At 40.6% G+C, this 20,942-nt stretch overlaps 2 protein-coding genes and 2 long non-coding RNA genes across 6 annotated transcripts; 2 read left to right on the forward strand and 2 right to left on the reverse strand.

The window, feature by feature from the left end:
- Window positions 1-1,989: 1,989 nt before the first annotated feature.
- LOC116925486 lies at window positions 1,990-3,204 on the reverse strand. 3 transcript variants are annotated; one of them, XR_006647807.1, is made up of 4 exons: window positions 3,046-3,204; window positions 2,630-2,979; window positions 2,225-2,573; window positions 1,990-2,114 (listed from the first exon to the last, which is right to left on the reverse strand). It is a non-coding gene; the product is annotated as an uncharacterized LOC116925486 (long non-coding RNA). The 3 variants fall into 3 exon arrangements; XR_006647808.1 differs by having other exon boundaries at window positions 2,225-2,292; window positions 2,383-2,979; XR_004395528.2 differs by having other exon boundaries at window positions 2,225-2,979.
- Window positions 3,205-4,223: 1,019 nt separating this feature from the next.
- LOC116925460 (lysine-specific demethylase 4C) lies at window positions 4,224-20,464 on the reverse strand. The gene is made up of 7 exons (XM_045174955.1): window positions 20,065-20,464; window positions 19,919-20,003; window positions 19,735-19,838; window positions 19,580-19,673; window positions 19,378-19,517; window positions 4,822-5,037; window positions 4,224-4,753 (listed from the first exon to the last, which is right to left on the reverse strand). The coding sequence occupies exons 5-7, from the start codon at window positions 19,462-19,464 to the stop codon at window positions 4,412-4,414; spliced, it is 645 nt and encodes a 214-aa protein (XP_045030890.1). The 5' UTR covers window positions 19,465-19,517; window positions 19,580-19,673; window positions 19,735-19,838; window positions 19,919-20,003; window positions 20,065-20,464; the 3' UTR covers window positions 4,224-4,411.
- Window positions 6,374-7,115, forward strand: LOC123473706. The gene is made up of 2 exons (XR_006647957.1): window positions 6,374-6,751; window positions 6,829-7,115. It is a non-coding gene; the product is annotated as an uncharacterized LOC123473706 (long non-coding RNA).
- On the forward strand, window positions 9,234-18,737 carry LOC116925407. Its single transcript, XM_045174947.1, has 5 exons — window positions 9,234-9,376; window positions 9,805-9,952; window positions 10,023-12,347; window positions 12,421-14,742; window positions 14,816-18,737. Exons 2-5 carry the CDS (start codon window positions 9,844-9,846, stop codon window positions 18,463-18,465), a joined length of 8,406 nt encoding a protein of 2,801 aa, XP_045030882.1. The 5' UTR covers window positions 9,234-9,376; window positions 9,805-9,843; the 3' UTR covers window positions 18,466-18,737.
- Window positions 20,465-20,942: the final 478 nt, after the last annotated feature.

Here is a 20,942-nt window from a genome sequence, read left to right on the forward strand (position 1 = left end):
TAAATAAACAACAGTGGAAGTTGGATGGAAATATATTACCATCCTAAAACCATTTAATATTGATATGCAATATGATATGAATAATGATAGCAATATGAATGAGATATCTCGTCAGAGGATGCCAATGGTTAAAATCCATTGTAAAGTGTTCATGTAACATCTCAATCATTCACACCGATAAATCAAAATGAGTAATTTATTAAAATTTGTTATTGGATACTATATTAGCCGTTGCCAAAATATCCGTCCCATTACTTCGTAATGGGGAAAGTTCCTCGACCCGACTTGCAGACGTGGAAGGTGGGGTCCTGGGAAGATCGGAAGAATCCAGGACATCGGGAACCTCGGTTGGAATCGAACCACGGAACTTGGAGTTGCCAGGCCGAAGCGATACCATCCTGGCAACCCCCCCTATATCCCCCCCATTGGTATTTGATCCCCTATGTACAACTTTGCACAGTTACTTTAATGTGTTGAAGACTTAGATTTTAATATAATATGTCTTATAGCTTAATGGTAGAGCGGTAGACCGAAGTACTCTATACCTTGGGTTCGAATCCCGTGAAGGATAAATGGATTTCTGTTAACCAGAATGATTCACAAGTTATGGAATTTAATAAGTTGTTAATTTTGAATTTTTTGGCGTGAACGGGTATAAAGTTACTTGAACGCTTTACAACGGGATTTAACCATTGGTATATTATGCCGAGAGATCTCATAGTCTAAGATTAATTTAAGTGTTTACAAGAATTTCAGTAAACTTTACCTGATGATTGTTGTAGTAATTATATTGACTCTCTTGGGATTTGAACCCTTAATCTTCAGCATACCATGCAGATGCCCTACCACTGAGCCATAAGTCATATAAACAATATCACAGGATTTTCGTGTTTTTTGAGTTCAACCAATTTGGACTTAGAATAATTTTTGTAGCATGATTTAAGTTATTCCCTATTAGCATGTCCACGATAAATCAGTATAATAGAAACATATATGAAATCGTTTTTATTAAGACATTTTTTTTGCCTTCGGACGGGCTTTGAACCCAAGACCTTTCGATCCATACACCAGCGTTTTACCACAGAGCTATAATCCTTGCAAACATATGTTTCAGGTTAGCATATAGATATACGAGCTATAAAAATTACCTTTATTATCTTTTCGAGCCTTGTTATATTAGTGCTATATTAAATATAACTCATGGCTCAATGGTTGAGCATCGGCAATGCACGCAGAAAGTTTCGGGATCGATACCCGTGAGAGTTAAATTAAAATCAATGATAATATTCCAATTTATCTGTTAACCGATATATACTAAAATTGAATACTAAATTATACTGCAGGTAAATAAAACTAAGGTAAATTAGAGATTCAAATATATACAACAGCAAACTACCAGCTTCAGGATTGGAATTACATAGGCGGTAATTCAAAGGCATCTATACATCAGTGGCCATCTCAGCAGTATTGGTATTCCAATCCTTAAAAGAAAAAATTGTAAAGGTCAGAAATGTATAGAATGTGTACAATGTATACAAAGAAAATATGAAAGACAAGTTTTTTAAATTTAATGTAAAACAAAATTTGTATTGACAATTCTCCACATAATGAAACATTTTGCAACTTTTAAAAGGCAAAATAACCATTTCAAAAGTTGCTGTCAACCAAGGCAGGGGGAGACACTGCCTCAATTGACTCACCGGGGAGATTACCCAGTGCTTGGCTAAGAGAAGCCGGAAGAAGAGCTGAAGATTTGGAACATTTTTACAGGAGCGATTAACCTTTAGTTCGGATTTGTGGGTAGCGACATAGCCCTCCATTAGCATTTCATCGAACTATGAGGACCCCCACGTCCCCTTTCCGGCCAGAGCCCTCCAAACCTCGATATATGTTGTTTTTATATATACCGTACAGTAGGGGCATGACCCCCTACGGGCTTATTATGAGTCAAGGGGAAACGGGGCTTCAGAAAAGAAGGGAGCCCAGATATGCATTTCAATTTGTCTTTAGTAAAATACCGTAACATGAGACAACGTTAATAAATCATGGATATTTCCAATCGCACTTCCAATTACCATCCATGTTTGGCACCCAGCGCCAGTCAAAATCCTATTCTAATTCCAAATGATTTGTAGTCAACATAGAAGAAAAAACACAAGTTAGTAATAAATTTTTGCTGATACATCTACTTAATGCAGTGAAATCCTTTTGGCATTTTTCTTACCATTTAATCAATCGTGTCAAATATTTAACAGTTCTCCAATAAAGCCAACCTGCTAAATGTAACTGGTTCTAGAAAAGAAAGGTTGTGTCAGTAGTTCAGTACAACTATCTGATAAACCTTCACAATAGACATTTAACATTCTCAGAACAAAATACTACCATCAGCAAAGTCATGTTTCCATAGATGTTGGGCAATCTTCTGACCTCATTATGTTGCCTATGCATCACATTCCATTTTCATTCTTTTTCACATGCGACAAACATGCTAAGTATGGAGACATTAACTTAGTCCCATAATTTGCATATCCTAAAATACGTTTTAATATATCTACATGGTGGCTGCATGAGTGCTGTAAAGACATTAAAATAATTTAATCAGAAATTATTATTGCATTAGACGACTTACTTGAATTACATTCAAATGAAAGTAAGAGGTTGCAAGGTGACCCGATAAAAGTCTCTTCTAAACTTTTTACCAGTGTCCATTCATTTTCAATTGGAGTAATAGTGTTCAGCCTGATGCATCCTTCTCAACAGTTTGATGTAAAGAGTTGAATGACTTTGTATCACGTTGGTGACACTGAAAGCTGACCGAGATTTTATTACAGTGCGAAAATATTGCGGTTGGCAACTGTAAAATTTATTTTTCCTAGCATTGTTTTTTCTATATTCCAGGCAATCATCGATTAGGAACCGGGTAGAGGTAACAGGCGTACTTTTGGTCTTTGAAGAGGGGCGTTAATGGTTTCCTTTATCCTGAAAGTTGATGAGAAACAAAGTCAATTATCTCAGTATCAAAATTGAAGAAAATTCCTTTCATACATAGGAGCTCCCTGTATGATGCTTACTGGTTCCATATCTGCAAAATGATAAATCTTTAGAGTCATTCATCTAAATGGTGCACCCCAAATGGTTTTCTACTGTAAAAATTGGCCAACCCACTTAGAAAAACTATCCGGATAAGGGGGGTGGGGGGCTGGTGTCGCGTTCTTCGCCGACTGTAGCCCCCCCTGCAAAAACCAGGGGGGCCAATGTCGGGGGGGAGGGGGGACTGGTGTTGGGGTACCCTCGGGGGCCACTGTTGGGGGGTCCACTGTTGCGTTCCCCAGTGCTGGTAGCGAAATATTTACTTAGAAAAACTATCCGGATAACAGATGACAAAGCAAGACAAAATACCTGGATGAGAGAATGTTTGGATATACATACGCGGGCACTATTTCCATCCAATCACCTTGAATGTTTAAATGCCATCAGAATAATGAAGTCAGCAAGAGCTTCCCAGACGTTAACTGCATTGCATCTGAAAAAGGAGAAACGCTGAAGGTATGTTCTTACTTGGTCAAGAAAAGTTTGAAGTGATCCATGATGGTTATCCTAATGGACTCCTACACATGTTTTGCTTTAACTGTAATGTTTGTAACTTTTTTAAAAGTTTTAGGATCTGATTTTTTTTCCATATAGTTGCTTCTTTTTCTACTCCGAGTCAGTCAATTTTTCATAACCTTACCTCGACGTGGCTTTAGTTTCTTTTCAGCCATCGCCTCCACGTCAACGAGGGAGCTTCAGCCAAATTCAGAAATTTACTCGAGCAAATAGATATAATGCTAAAAAATGCAGCCATTAGTTCCAACCATAACATTTATAGATCATATAACCTGAAAATGAAACTGAACACCTTTCCCATGGCACCAGTTATGAAGATCGTCGTACGAAGCAATGAATTAATGGGTGACAAGATTTTAAAAGAACGTCTCAGAGGAATCGTGTCATTTTCTCCACATTAATGGCGGAAACCCAATGAACTTGTTCACCTAGAAAATATGATGAAAAAAGAAGACAAATCCAGAGTAATGGTGCACAAACGAACCTCTCTCCAATTCTCATGACGAGAGCCTTTCAAAGAATTACTTATAAATTTTGTCATTCTAGAAACAAATAACTAACTTGCAGTTGTTCGTCGGGGTCTTGATCTGAAATCAAAACCAATAAAAAGTTAAATATTTGCGACATCGATGTTTTATTCTAGTAGCCATATTCTAACAGCCACGTCCGGCAGACAAACATTTTAAAAAATGGTATAGGGAACAGATTATATTTAGGTAAGGACAAATGAAATTCACCCTAAATCCTGAATCAATAAAAGATTTTGGCTTTATTTCTTGTCTGAAACTCACTTTCGTGTGATGGCTTAATCCGTTCGCTCTGGATTAAATTTGATTGCTTGGGCTTTTTCAAAACCTCCAGGAAGCTCTTCGTCGGGATGATAGAATTCTTCTCGTTCGGCTATAACAATGGTGCCTTCTCCATCACGAAAACACAATTCATAAAGCTGGCGCTCAAGTATTCCACGGAGATAACCTGTAACACGTTTCCCATGACAAAAGAATTCAACTGCGGCACCTATAGGTGGGCCGTCCTGTATACAGTTGTAGTTATGAATGTCCTCTGGATATGTATCTTGGCTGCTTGCTCCTTCATTGTACTCAATGGAATAATAGGTGACTGTCTTTGAATTGTCCATCACATGACCCTTTCCAGAAATAAGAAAAATAAAGAAACCTACTTTATTTTCTTGTCAGATAAATCAGTATAACTTACCAGGCAATAATTGCCTGATTCAGGATGCTTTGCATACACTTGTTGGCCTTTACTTAGATCTTTGGGAAATTTTAATCCTCTGGCAAGGCAGTCCTTACGCACCCATCCTCTAGTGGCTGGCTGCTGGTGCATTTTCAACAAACACATCAATATTGTTCTTATGCTGTAACTGCTGAGAGTTTTCTGGTACACTGCAAGTCCATCAACACAAGTAGCCTGTGGGAAAAATAATAAAATATTAGAATGAAACAAAGTTAGTTGTTTGATACCACAAAAACTAAACTCTACACATTTCGAGGATACCAAGTGAGAAATAACTTAAAATATCATATTATATTAGAATCTACTATTGATTCAAAATTCAGCAATTTGCTGTGAATGACTTCACGCTGAAAAATCTAAAACATAACTGCAATTCAGAATAATTCACTTAGGTATCAATGAAAATGTAGCCATTGGTGCTGATGCAATTTGGCAAAAGTTTCTATACAAACGTGAGTTGTGCGATTACTTTCAATTGCAGTTCGTACACCTTTGAATTATTGTTTGCTCTGATCTTTTTGCTTTACTTGTAAGGTGAGTAAATTATACCAATTATTTTTACCGAACACGAGGTCAAAGAGTAAAACCGTAAAACCTATAAAAGAAAGCACATAGCAGACGACTACAAGCAAATTTTGGGGTCTTTGAATTTTGAACATGCTTAAAAACAAAACAAAAAAAAACACACAAAAACAAAACACAAAATCGATGAGTTTACACAAAATTATTTAAGTTTTACATAAATCAGGGAGGTGGGGGTTACCCAATACCTGTGAAACCACACCGACCTAAAAAAAAATTGTAAACCGGTTAACTACCTTAGTAAAAAAATTTTATGGAATAATTTTGAACAAATGGATAGATCTTACTAAGAGCTATCCATTCCTACAATTTTTTTTCAAATATAGAGCTTATAGTTTACCGATTATAATTCATTTAGTTTCACGATCCGTCAAACCACACCGACAAAAATATCCAATCGGTTTACTACTCGGTTAGGTATTTGTTGAGCAAAAATTTAACGGAAGTGGATAGCCCCCATCATCGGCTATCCATTTCTGTAAAATTTGTTTATTTAGACCTAATATTTTTACCTATGAAGCTATTTTAATTTTGTGTACTGGGATAGAGGGATTACCCGAGACACGTTAAACCGCACCGTCCTGCCTACCTGAAAAATAGCTGATCGGTCATTACTCGGGTAGGTGCTTTTCAAGCGGTTTTCTTTCGTTCAAAATACCCCCTTTAAAAGATATGGCCCAGCCTTAACTTAAAAAAGGGTGGACAAGTGAAGGAAAATAAATAAAACTATAATGTATTGCACAAAATAAGTCAAATAGGGTACACAGTAATGATATCGGGTTTTGAAACCGGTTCCACTACCCGAATGCCCATGAGTGGAAATTCACAATCATTACAGTAATTTCAATGAAATAGAGCAGTAAAACATTCTACGTTGCACGTTCTCCACACGTGCGAAAATTTCATTTGTGTCGAAGTTGGTCTGCTGCGGCTGCAGCGTCTTATGGAGAAACCAACTTTTTCACGTTAAAAAATAAGTGTTCATAACTATCAGAGTTGAAACGAGCTTCACGTGAGCTTGAGCTTTAGCTCAAAAGCTCACTCATTTTGTGAGCTTTGAGCTTGAGCTTCGCTCTTTTTGAAAAAGTGTGAGCTTGAGCTTGAGCTTTTGCCTCATGAGCGGAAGCTCACGCTTGTGGCGCCATCTAGCGGCCAAAATTGAAAGTGGTTGCCGAAATGAGACAAATCTCCACGTTTGGAGGTGGAAAGCTGTCTGTGCTACTTGCTAATAGCCTAGCCTATACTAGTTGCTTATGATTACAGTTACAGCTTAGTGATTGAACTGAACAAATAAAAACATAAACTTGTGAGTTGTGTCTTAAATATTGGTTTTCTGTAGTTAATTGCTTAATTCACACTAATTTTTGTTCAAATTAAAACCAGGAAATCTGAAACTGAAAGTCTTAAACTCTTTAGAGAGTAGAGACCAATGAGAAATGGCGTCAAAAAAGCGAACAGCTTCTACAAGTTTACAAAGTCAAAGTCATGTGGGTGCTGTAGGTGGTGATGATCAAGTTGATTGTGAAACTGTAAATGTAGAGAATAATGATTCTGGCAGCGATGGGCATGATTCTGGCAGATTTGTCATTCTCGTTCAATGTTAGACCATTGAGCATTGACCGCTTTCTCATGAAAGCAAATCTGAAAAAAATACACTGTTTTGATTGTCAGTTGTCAAAGGTAATCTATTAATAAAATGAACTTGGAAATGAGCTTGAGCGAACGTGAGCTTGAGCGAAGCTCAACTTTTTTTGTGTGAGCTTGAGCTTGAGCTCCGCTCACTTTTAGGCCGTGAGCGGAGAGCTTGAGCTCACGTTTCGATGAGCTAGTTTCAACTCTGATAACTATAATTAAGATTTTCCCACTTTTCTTCCTAGCAGTAGGTACCCTTTTACTTTTTTCATTTCCCAATTTTTTTTTTCTAGCCCCAGCTCTATCTGTTTTTTTTTTTTATTTAACTATTGTTTGTGCATGGTTTTTGCTCATCCCCTTGTAGCAGACGAATTTCTGGCAGCAAACGAAATTCTTCGGCTAAAAGAGACGAGCCACTTATAAACAATAATAAAATAAAAATAAACTAGATAGAACTGGGTCTAGAAAAAAAATTGGGAAATAAAAAATGAATAGGGTACCCACTGCTAGGAAGAAAAGGGGGAAATCTAATTATGAAAACTTAATTTTTAACGTGAAGAAAATGGTTTCTCCATAAGACGCTGCAACCGCAGCAGCAGAGTAATAGAATACTGGTGTAGCCACGGCCATGTTAACTCCCTCTCTCGGATTTTTTCCCAAAAGTTGTTGCCAATTTCGCGTATCGATTGTGAGAAAATGAGGCAAGATATCGATTTAAGTGTCCCATAACCGTAACGCCACCTATGAATTGAGTTTTAAGGGTTGTTAAGAAATCTCTTCATGCTCTTACTTTTTTCACACTAATTAATTAAGCCACTTTTTGTTTACTTTCTGAAGTACAGACGACGAAAATGAGCGAAAACATAGCGAAAACCTAATACATCACAAGTTCACAACACAGCCGCTGTGGCGCTTTCGTTATGGGACAGAAAGACTTTCAGGCCAAAAAGGCAATGGGAGGGCCCGCCATAAGCGTGGCTACACCAGTATTCTATTACTCTGGCAGCAGACCAACTTCGACACAAATAAGATTTTCGCATTTGCAGAAAACGCGCAACGCAGGATGTTTTACTGCTCTATTATACCGTTGCTTAATTAGGTAATATTCTAATAAATGTAAACAAAATTATAAAGTTAAAAGGCATTGTATTACGGAAAGGAAACAGAAAGAAAAATAAACAATAAATATAAATAATAACAAACACAAAACAAAAAAAATAACGGCTCGGGAGTTTTGTGTTTTTTCCTGCAGGGTTCAGGTCCCTGAACGAGATGGAGTTGCTGCCTATCTCTTGGACTCTTGCTGCAAATTGAGGCCAGAGACCTGAACCCTACCAGGAGTTGTCGTCATGTTTTGCCTGACAGGGTTCAGGTCCCTGAACGAGATGGAGTTGATTTTGATATCGGGTAAAAAGGGAGATCTGGCAACTCGTCTAGGGTTTTTTATTTTTCAGCCGTGGAAGCACTGAGTCCAAACGTCAGACAACTCTTAATTGTGGTTTGCAAACCAGTCGTAAAAAGCGTCGACGGCCCAAATTCCAAGAGTAGAGAACTCTGCAGCCCTTATCGCAAGTAGAAGAAGCCCATAAAACTCCAAGTTGCCACATTGGTATCCGCCCTTACATCCATCGGTTGCTTGGTTATACAGCTATTCAGTTACAAGAACTGCGCACAGACCCCCATTCTACAGCTGGACCGGCACTGTAAGTAAAACAAGTATTCTGTGATTTTGTGTGTTCTTCAATTACTATCCATTTTCTTTTGAATTACTTTTTCGTTTCATCTTTCTGCTGTGCTTGTTAAGTGTGTAAATTAAACGCCAAAGATTGTTACCGAACACTGAGTCCAAGAGTATACCCAAAAAGGACGGGCAAGGCAGATAGCAACAAGCAAGCTTTTTAGGTATCTTAGATCATGGTAAAAAAAAAAAAAAAGAAAGAAAAAAGTAAGCTTGTAAGCTTAAAAAAAAAAAAAACTTATTTTTTTCCCGTTCAAGGAAATGCGTGAAATTCCCAAACATGTTTCTTTCTAGAATCATAAAAAGAAAACAAAAATAGACTTCCTGCAAGGCGAGGATAGCAAAACTCTTGTAGCAGACAGAGAGTGACATTCTGCTGAATGTTTGCTTTGCTAAGTATACTTGGAATCAATCCTCGTGCGTGAAGAACTCATCCGCCCAACCGACCTCATTTCTGAGGAATACCTCGGTCAGTCAGTTGCCCAAAACATACTGCGCAGAAAAAGATTTTTTTTTTACAGTTAGCTCCCAAACTGAAAACAAGACGATACCAACAAACAGGTAAAAATAATCGTACTAGAAAAAATAACGAGAGTTATGAGTCTGGCGCATTTCAAGTTACATACATTTGTTGAGAAGATCAAAAGACAGTGGAAGTGGAAGCCAAGACAAACTGTCATAGATTTGAAGGCTTAACTACTCCTGTTCAAACGGTGGTCAAATTCACAAGCCTTACTCCCTTCGATTGATCTGCTCCAAGCGGATGTCGGACAAAAAGCATTTTGCGTTGTAGAGCATCAGATCCCCGCTTGATGCAGATCAATCGGAGGAAGTGAGTCCTAAAAAATCTGGCTTGCCAAAGTGGACGGGGACGTGGCTTTCTTACAAGGGTTCAAATATTTGGTACCTTAACAACCAAATCTACGACTATGCCAATGCGTTGACAGCCACAATTTAAACCACTCTTTTTATGCGGCTTTTCAAAACAGTTTATTCGCTAATATCCACAAACCACCACCTGGAGAAAAATGACGGGCACGAAAGAGATCGAGGGGGGCGTCACGAAGATGGTCGTGTTGGGAGGCCACTTCGAAATGGGAGACTTTTACGACTACCGAAACGACCGCATAGTAACAGGTATTGTGCTATATTCATTTAAAATATTTCTTTTTGGAGAGTTAAAAAATTGAGTGATACGAAAAAACAGGAAGGAAATGCTGGGATTCGAAAGAAATAGCGGGAGCTACGTGGAAAGATAATCGATTTACTTTGAAATTAAAAAGCCCTGAATCCGGTTCAACTAAAAACAAGTGGGAAAACATGGGCCTTAAAGAGCATTCGCAGGTCAGCATCATGGCCGGTCTGATTGAAAACCATCGTGGTGCTGCAAAGTACCTGAATGATCGAGACGGTCTTTCAGAAGCTAGCCAAGTCTTAATTTGCCGAGTCAAGTCAAGAAAGTTGAAGCTGGACTTCAAGACTCTTATCAGCCAAAACGTTCCACAACTGCAGGATTTAGGACAAGAAACGCAATCGGAAAAGAATCCAACTCATGTTGTGGTGGGCGTCACATACGGGGCCGAAGCCTATTGCGTCCTAGTGATGGAGTCGGACGAAAACGCTCGAAAAGGTGCCGAGGAGTTTCTTTCCAAAATAGCAAGAAAAATGGAGGAGGCGTTAGACAACTATCTCGATCTCAGCAACTTTAAGGAACAGTTTGATAAGGAAGATAAGACCCAGCTGACTCGTGTTAAATGTCGCATGTATGCCGATCTCCACACTAGGGCTTTTCGCGAATGCGAAATCTTTGAAGCTTACAAACAATGCTACAGGCTCATCCAGCAAGTCCAGGACGTCGGAAACAACGAATCCATTCCGATCGCCATTCTTCTTTGCCCTCTTAAAGCTATTTCAGGACAAGTCGATGACAAACACTTAGAATATCACGATGTAGATCCTGAACTGGTAGCTCGTTGCGGCCTTATTTGGAACGAACTGGATCGAATTTGGGCGAAATCAGTTGCATTTCGCGACATCAATAAAAAAGCTGACAACGTTTCATTCCGTCAGTTCGAAGAGACTATCACTAAGTATAAAGAACTCATGCAAAAGAGTTTGAAAAACGAACTAACGAAAGCACGAAAAACTGGACGGCAATACGAAATTGAAAAGGTCATCAACATCGCCGAAAATCACCCGATTTTCAATCCATCTCGTTTGCAACTATGGCTCCAATACCAGCAAGCCGAGTGCAAGATGTACGATAAGATCAGCAGTATAACCAACATCGTTTGTTTGTCGAGCAAAAAACAATTGGAAATGGAACTGCAAAATTCGTTTGACGCTGAATATACGCTGGTACTCAGCGTTCCATTATTGGACGAGCGGATGGACGGTATACTAGAAGCTATGAAGAACTACGTCGCTTCTAAATTGGTGAACATGAAAGAAGATCCGAATGCCGACGCAAAAAGAAGTGTCGAAGCAGACTGCGAAGGCAGTGACGATTTAGGCCACGGTATTCAACGGAAGCAAAAGTACGTATTGGCTAAAATTCAAGCGTTTACCGATTACGTGGAAAAGAATAAACACCTAGAGAACATTGTGCAATTCTTTATCGTATTCCGTCAATCAGTCGTGGAATTCGGCTGTCGCTATTCCGTCTACGAAACCGGACGGTTACTTAGGGACAACTTGAACCAATTGCCCAGACCTCCCAGTGGCCTGCGGATTCGCCCTCCGAAAACCCGTCCTGCTAAGAAAACAGCTTCTACGTACGCCATCGATCTCGAGTGGGACTATGAAGACCTTGGTTTCCCGTGCCACTTCTTGGTAGAATATCGACTGGATGGGAACAAGGATGAAGTTTGGACGCAACGGAAGACGGCGAAATCCGGCGAGACCCAACTGGCAATTCCCTACACAAGTGGATCGGCAATGACAATCCGCGTGGCGGCTGACACTTGCATCGGTCGAAGTGAATTCAGCGAAGTCGTCGATACAGTAACGGTACGCGAACTAAATGAAGATGAAGAGGCGATCCATGAAAAAGAATTTTTAGTTTCAAAATCGGAAACTTACGTCCGTCCGAAAAACGAAGAGGAGATGGATCGATCTAGGAAGACTGAACCTGCTGCAACATCTATGTCGACGAGTCAACAGCCAACAGAAACTAAAAATGCTGAAGCTATTTTACTGTCTACGTCTCATGTGGTCACGTCCGAAACGCCACGAAAAGGTTGGAAGGCGCCTGACTCTACGAACAGGTCAATGAACGAAGAACCTATGCTAGGTATGGATCAAGAAAATGAAATCGGGGATCACATGACAGACGACAGTGACGAAGATGACGCAAAGCCAAATTGTAAAAAAGCTTATCTAGAAGAGGATGACGGATACGACGAGAAAACAAAAGCGGAAGAGAAAACAAAAAACAATGCGATCGAGCAACACGTTACGGAGATAGTGGTGCTAGAAGGCGGATTTCAATTGGGCGACTTGTACGACTATCGCAGCGATCGCATCTTGACGGGTAAGAGCCTTTAATGTTACGGATTACGGTTAACGAGCTAAATTTTATGTCTTTTGAAATCCATTGAATGCAGAAGGTAGAAAGTATGTGGAGTCAAGCGAAATTGGATACCCTATTAAGGTGAACAACAAGTTAAGTCTGGAATTTAAATGCTCCGACTCGAGCACCATGAACAACAAGATGGAAAATATGGGCCTTGACGAGCACTTACAGGCCACCTTCATGGCCGGTCTCATCGAAAAGCCTCGCGGTGGCAGTAGGTACCTGACCTACTGTTGCAGTTCATCACAAGCAGCGCAAGTCCTAATTTGTCGGGCAAAGTCAAAAGTAGCGCAATTAGATTTACAGAATCTTGCCATTCAAAATGTTACGCATCTCTTCGATACATGGAAAAAAACAAAATCGTCTAAATTGAAAACAAATCCAACTCATATTGTGGTGGGCGTCACTTACGGAGCCGAAGCCTATTGCGTCCTAACGCAAGATCTTAAAGATGCCGAGACGGACGACGATTCTCGTGAAGAAGCTGAACAGTTTCTCTCCAACATCGCAAATAAAATGGAGAATGCTTTAGAAGAAGAACTAAATTTGGCTGAATTCAAGCAACAGTTCGATATGAACGAGAAAAAACAGCTGAGTAACATAAAATGTTACCTGTACACCGATTTACAAACTGGAGTGGCACAGGAGTGCAGTGTCCCTGACGTTTACAAACACTTTCTCAAATTCATCCAGCAAGTCAAGAAGACTGGCATCGGAAACAACAAATCCATTCCGATCGCTGTTTCTCTTTGCCCTCTTCAAGCTATCATGGAACACGACGGGGGCGGGCAGTTCGAATTTCACGATGTCGATCCAGAAGTGATTAGTCGTTGTGCCCGTATTTGGGACGAATTGGACCAAGTTTGTGCGAAATCCGTTGCCATTCGCACTGTCAATAAAAAAGTCGATAAATCTTCATTGCGTCAGTTTGAAGAGGCTGTGGGTAAATACAAATCGTTAATGCAAACGAGTTTGAAAAAAGGCATCGCAAAAGCAAGAGAAACTGGACAGCAAAGCGAAATTGAAAAGGCTGCCAAAATCACCGAAAATCACTCGATTTTCAAGCCTTCGCAATTGGTACAATGGCTCCTTTACAAACAGGGCGAGTGCGAGATGTACGAAAAAATCAGCAAAATGGCAAAGAACCTTCCTTTGGCAAGCAAAAAAACAGTGGAGAAACAACTAGGAGAAGCCTATGAAATTAAATTCACCGTGGTTCTTGGTCTTCCTTCTCTAACACAACGGACGAACAAAATACTTCAAGCGATGAAAGACTACACTGATAAGTACAACACATTGGTTACGTACGATGACGAAGAAAACGAAACGAACGATAACGAGGAAGAAGAGAGCAACATGCCATGGAACCAGCAAAAACAAAAGTACGTGCTGTCCAAAGTTCGTGAGTTTGCCGAACACGTGGAAAAAAATAAGCATCTAGAAAACCAAGTCCAATTCTTCATGACTTTCTGTGATTCTGACAAGGACGTCGGATGTCGCTACTCCGTTTATGACGCTACTCGTCTACTAAAGGACAACATTAGCCAATTGCCCCAACCCCCAACAGGTTTGCGGGTTCATGCACCGAAAATGAGTAACCCCCAAAAAAGAAACATCGTTGTAGCATGGGACTATGCAGAACTCGGCTTTCCCTACCAATTTTTAGTTGAATATCGACCATGTGACGGTAACGATGAAACTTGGACGCAGAAGAAAACCACAAAACCCAGGGAAACCCAAATTACTATACCCTACGAAACGAGGTCGGCGATAGAATTCCGTGTGGCGGCCGACACTTGCATCGGTCGAAGTGAATTCAGCGAAGTCGTCGATACAGCCAAAATACGCGAACTAAATGAAGATCAAGAGGCGATCCATGAAAAAGAATTTTTAGTTTCAAAAGCGGAAACTTACGTCGGTCCGAAAAACGAAGAGGAGATGGATCGATCTAGGAAGACTGAACATGCTGCAACATCTATGTCGACGAGTCAACAGCCAATAGAAACTAAATATGCTGAAGCTATTTTACTGTCTACGTCTCATGTGGTCACGTCCGAAACGCCACGAAAAGGTTGGAAGGCGCCTGACTCTACGAACATGTCAATGAACGAAGAACCTATGCTAGGTATGGATCAAGAAAATGAATTGGTGGATCACATGACAGACGACAGTGACGAAGATGACTGTGAAGTAGTCTCTCTTGAAGACGATGATGGAAACGATGAGATATCACAAGTGGAAGAGGAAACAAGTAACACTGCGATCGAAGAACACGTCACAAAGATGGTGGTGCTAGAAGGCGGATTTCAAGTGGGCGACTTGTACGACTATCGCAGCGATCGCATCTTGACGGGTAAGAGCCTTTAATTGTGTAGATTACGATTTATGAGCTTAATTTGATATACATCGAAATCCATTAAAAACAGATGGTCGAAAGTATTGGGAGTCAAGAAAAATAGGATCGCTGATTAAGGTGAACAACAACTTTAGTCTGGAATTTGAATGCTCCGACTCGAGCACCATGAACAACAAGATGGAAAATATGGGCCTTGACGAACACTTCCAGGCCACCTTCATGGCCGGTCTCATCGAAAAGCCTCGCGGTGGCAGTAGGTACCTGACCTACTGTTGCAGTTCTTCACAAGCAGCGCAAGTCCTAATTTGCCGGGCAAAGTCAAAAGTGGTGCAATTGGATTTACAGAATCTTGCCATTCAAGATGTTACGCATCTCTACGATACATGGAAAAAAACAAAGTCGTCTAAATCGAAAACAAATCCAACTCATATTGTGGTGGGCGTCACTTACGGAGCCGAAGCCTATTGCGTCCTAACGCAAGATCTTAAAGATGCCGAGACAGAGGACGATTTTCGTGAAGAAGCTGAACAGTTTCTCTCCAAAATCGCAAATAAAACGGAGAATGCTTTAGAAGAAGAACTAAATTTGGCTGAATTCAAGCAACAGTTCGATATGTACGAGAAAAAACAGCTGAGTAACATAAAATGTTACCTGTACACCGATTTACAAACTGGAGTGGCACAGGAGTGCAGTGTCCCCGACGTTTACAAAAACTTTCTCAAATTCATCCAGCAAGTCCAGAAGACTGGCATCGGAAACAACGAATCCATTCCGATCGCTGTTTCTCTTTGCCCTCTTCAAGCTATCATGGAACACGACGAGGGCGGGCAGTTCGAATTTCACGATGTCGATCCAGAACTGATTAGTCGTTGTGCCCGTATTTGGGACGAATTGGACCAAGTTTGTGCGAAATCCGTTTCCATTCGCACTGTCAATAATAAAGTCGATAAATCTTCATTACGTCAGTTTGAAGAGGCTGTGGGTAAATACAAATTGTTAATGCAAACGAGTTTGAAAAAAGGCATCGCAAAAGCAAGAGAAACTGGACAGCAAAGCGAAATTGAAAAGGCTGCCAAAATCACCGAAAATCACTCGATTTTCAAGCCTTCGCAATTGGTACAATGGCTCCTTTACAAACAGGGCGAGTGCGAGATGTACGAAAAAATCAGCAAAATGGCAAAGAACCTTCCTTTGGCAAGCAAAAAAACAGTGGAGAAAGAACTGGGAGAAGCCTTTGAAATTGAATTCACCATGGTTCTTGGTCTTCCTTCTCTAACACAACGGACGAACAAAATACTTCAAGCGATGAAAGAATACACTGATTCGTACGACACATTGGTTGCGTACAAAGAAGACGAAAACAAAACGAACGATAACGAGGAAGAAGAGAGCAACATGCCTTGGAACCAGCAAACACAAAAGTACGTGCTCTCCAAAGTTCGTGAGTTTGCTGAACACGTGGAAAAGAATAAGCATCTAGAAAACCAAGTCCAATTCCTCATGACTTTCTGTGAGACTGACAAGGACGTCGGATGTCGCTACTCCGTTTATGACGTTACTCGTCTACTAAAGGACAACATTAGCCAATTGCCCCAACCCCCAACAGGTTTGCGGGTTCATGCACCGAAAACGAGTAACCCACCAGAAAAAAACATCGTTGTAGCATGGGACTATGCAGAACTCGGTTTTCCCTACCATTTTTTAGTTGAATATCGACCATATAACGGTAACGATGAAACTTGGACGCAGAAGAAAACCACAAAACCCAGGGAAACCCAAATTACTATCCCCTACAAAACGAGATCGGCGATAGAATTCCGTGTGGCGGCCGACACTTGCATCGGTCGAAGTGAATTCAGTGAAGTCATCAACACAGAGTCCGAGTGTGATGCTATCGATGATGAAGAAACCAGTTCAGACACCGTTTCGATGTACTCGGAAGCAGAAAGTTCCGAATTTAGACGACGTTCCGAAATGAAAAAAACTGGAACTGCTGCTTCGTTGCAAACCAGTCAATCATCAAAGAAAAATATTAGAGCTGCGATAAAACCTCCAACTGACGTGGAGGTTGAAACAGTCACGCAGAGCACGGCAGAACTGGGATGGGTGACATCTGCTACTGAAAACAAGAGCGTTTCTTATCGGGTTCGCTATTGGCAATACGGGCAGGATGAATCGCAAGCTAATGAACTGGAAGTCGCCGTCGGTGAATCCTGTTGTCGGTTGGAAGGTCTCCTTCCTGAAACGACATATAACATCAACATCGTGGCCATTTCCAACGGCGGACGGGAGATGAGTGAACCTAGCGAGACGCTCTACCTGACGACGGTCCATCAACACGTCCGTTTCGCTGAAACTATGGCCAAGCGTGGCATCAAGATCGGTGATAGAAACGGGATGAACCTCCTTGCCGTTCCACTTACCAAATCACCTCGATCCAATTCAACCGTTGTGCGTTTCGCCTTTGGTAAGGAAAGCGGTTCAATAACCATACTACACAAGACAATTTTGGTTATGGGAGCGACGGGTGCTGGCAAGACGACGCTCATCAACGGCATGATCAATTACATTTTCAATGTTGAATGGGAGGACACGTTTCGATTTCAGCTGATTCGCGAGCAATTGGTCGGCAGTTCGCAGAGCCAAAGTCAGACCAGCGGCATCACGGCCTACGACATCCATCACGCAGAAGGATTCCGCGTCCCTTACTCGCTGACAATCGTCGATACGCCAGGCTACGGTGATACTAAAGGTCTCGATCGCGACAAGGAAATCACAGAAATGATTCGCAAGTTTTTCGAGGACAAGAGCGGCATCCAAAATCTGGACATCATTGGATTTGTGGCACAAGCATCGTTGCCTCGTTTGACGCCTACGCAGATTTACATCTTCGACTCTGTTCTTTCTATTTTTGGGAATGATGTTGAGGAGAACATCGACTTTTTGTTGACGTTCGCTGATGGCCAAGACCCATCTATTCTCGACGCAATCGACGCGGCCGGGCTACCCTACCCAAAGGAACCAGGAACCGGACTTCCACGCCATCACGAATTCAATAATTCCTATTTCTTCTGCTCAAACCGCGAGTCCGGAAGCGATGCCAGCAACACTGCCGAGAAATTCAATCGCTTTTTCTGGCGTATGGGCATGAAGAATTTTCAGCGCTTCTTCTCAACGCTAGCAGCGATGAAGACGAAATCTCTTTCGTTAACTAAACAAGTACTTGAGGAGAGAAGGCGGCTGGAAGCGATGGTGGAGGGCCTTCAACCCCTAATCAAAACCGGTTTGACCAAATTTGATGAGATGAGAAAAATGCAGCAAGGGATCTTCGCTGCGTTCGCCATGCGGAAGAAGACAACTTCATCAGACGCCATCAAAGAAAAGTACGAGGCGGAAATGAACAGGAAGCTAACGGCCCAGCAACTAGTGGAAGTTCTGAAAAGAGATGTCCAGAAAAACGACGCGGAAGTTCTGCAACAAGTTGAGACTGTTACGCAATGCATCAAGCGACTTGAAGAGATCGCTTTGCGTCCGAATCCGTTCTCGACGCCGCAGTACATCGATTTGATTATAGACTCAGAGCAGCAAGAAAAACGTCAAGGCTACAAAGAGAGGATCGAGAGTTTGAAGAAATTGCGCAAGATGGCCGTTATTACAAGCAAAATTAAGAATAAGGAAAATCTGATGAGCCTGGATCGAAAAGACGATTACGAGGCCTAGACAGAGAGCGACGAAGGAGACGACAATGAAACGGCCAACGCTGGCGATGATGATGTCACCATGTCTTTGCAACGTGCACCAACTGACAATTCTAAATTTAAGAAATTGACAAGATTCTTTTCTTTTCAAAAATAAAAATTTAACAATTTTTTTTTTTTTAAATTGTACTATCCAGTCATAACCATCACCTGCTTCTAGCTTATCACTTTTACTTTGGTATTTGTTGAAAATTATAATTGAGCAAGTCAAAGTATAATACAATATCGCTATTACTATTTTTGGTTTTCTGGGTGATGCGGAAAGTGGAAGAATCAGACCGCTTGAAAACCTTAATGAAAAAAGATTCCCAAAAGGTGCAAAAAAAAAAAAAAAAAAAAAATCCTCTCATTGACAAATGTAATGGTTAAACATCTGTGGAATTGTGATTACCAATGGAGAATCATGATCAAATATAGCTCATATAAGCTCAAATTTGGAAAACGCAAACCTGAAACCTGAACTACAAAAATTGTTTCTCGGTAAACGGGTTGTTACTCAATAAAACAAACAAACAGAAAAAAAAAACATAAAAACAAACAAAAAAACTTGCTTTCACAGATTATCTTGTCCATTTTCCGGCTGATGACCACCCCCCACAACAAAACCTAGTACACAGGTGCTTGACCATTAAGCTAGAAAAATATGTATGCCATTTCTCCCTACGACCACGCCTTTGTTACTTTCTATTGGACCTATTAAATATTTTCTCTTGTGGGCTACTTTTACACCATATCGCTTCTTGTCCACCACAAAAAATAAAAAATAAATGTTAAAAACGACAATCGAAAGTGCTGAGACGTTACACCTATTGAAACGTGTTCAACCCTGTCGGCCACCAAAAGATAACGAATCGAAATAAGGTAATACACTTACTTTGTCGTGATTTCGGATTTGATGTCGATTTTTGTTTTTTAGATCGATGCTGTTGCGAAATCTGAAACTCTTTTTCACTTCCATCATCTTCTCGACGGGGTAGATATCAATATGGTGGGTGTGAGTTCTGATAATGTATCCTGCTCAAAGATGGGACGATATATTGAGACATCTCCATTCCATCAAACACAGTTTAACTTACCAATTATGTTTAGTTAGAAAGGCAATGATGTTTCGGTAGATGAGCAAAAGACTAGTGGATGCTGCGAGCATCACAATCCTTCGAACAGCCAAACCTGAAAGTGCGCCGTAATCGGTTACAAATTCCACATGAATTACTACCGTTCGCTAAAATACTTAGAAGTTCAAATAGTTCTTTTAACTTATGACTGATCTTCGATGGCAGGATCCAATTAAAGCGAATGCAATTGCACGTGACTTTTGAACGTAACCATGGCCACCTATTAACAGAAAAAAAGATCTTCACTTGGTTTTCACAAACTACGTGAACGGCATTCTTTGACGTAGCATAGCGTGATACCCTTTCTGTCGATGGCAGCGCAAATTCGCCGTTTGAAATAGCGAACGTTTCGCAGTTTCCCTTAATTCAGTTGCCACCTTAGAGACTGTGTGGATATATGGAAAAATTAGCATAAAGATGTTTGAAAATTGAATTATCACTCGCACCTTAAGCGTTTGATGCTGGATTAATCTAAGAGCACACAGGAATCTTGAAGAAAAATGAAGTGGATGATTTCTCGCCAATGTGATCAGTTAGTGGTTAGTTACAAGTAATGATTTTGTTTTAATGAATTTGAATATTACTTTCTAGAAAGTAAAACGATTCAAATATACCATTAAACAGGTCAGCAATGCTGGGATCGGTTGAAACAGTGCGAACTACGTGGAGCGGAAATCAACCTACACTGAAATTGAAAAGCCCTGATTCCGACTCAAGTGGGAAAGCGTAGGACTTGACGAGCATTTGCGGGACAGCGTCATAGGCGGACTCATCGAAAAGCCTCGAGGTGGCAGTTAGTACCTGAGCATGAATGTGGATTCGTCTGATTCACCCCTTGACGCACCCCTGAAAACACAAATAAATAAATATAAAAAAATAATAATAATAAAGTTGCAAGCTTTTTAAACAACAACAATTTGATTCACGTTTGAGGGAAAAGCATGAAACTCTTAACTATTGTTTGTGCATGGTTTTTGCTCATCCCCTTGTAGCAGACGAATTTCTGGCAGCAAACGAAATTCTTCGGCTAAAAGAGACGAGCCACTTATAAACAATAATAAAATAAAAATAAACTAGATAGAACTGGGTCTAGAAAAAAAAATTGGGAAATAAAAAAATGAATAGGGTACCCACTGCTAGGAAGAAAAGGGGGAAATCTAATTATGAAAACTTAATTTTTAACGTGAAGAAAATGGTTTCTCCATAAGACGCTGCAACCGCAGCAGCAGAGTAATAGAATACTGGTGTAGCCACGGCCATGTTAACTCCCTCTCTCGGATTTTTTCCCAAAAGTTGTTGCCAATTTCGCGTATCGATTGTGAGA

The sequence above is a fragment of the Daphnia magna genome, linkage group LG6 (assembly GCF_020631705.1).
Source record: "Daphnia magna isolate NIES linkage group LG6, ASM2063170v1.1, whole genome shotgun sequence".
Taxonomy (NCBI): Eukaryota; Metazoa; Arthropoda; class Branchiopoda; order Diplostraca; family Daphniidae; genus Daphnia; species Daphnia magna.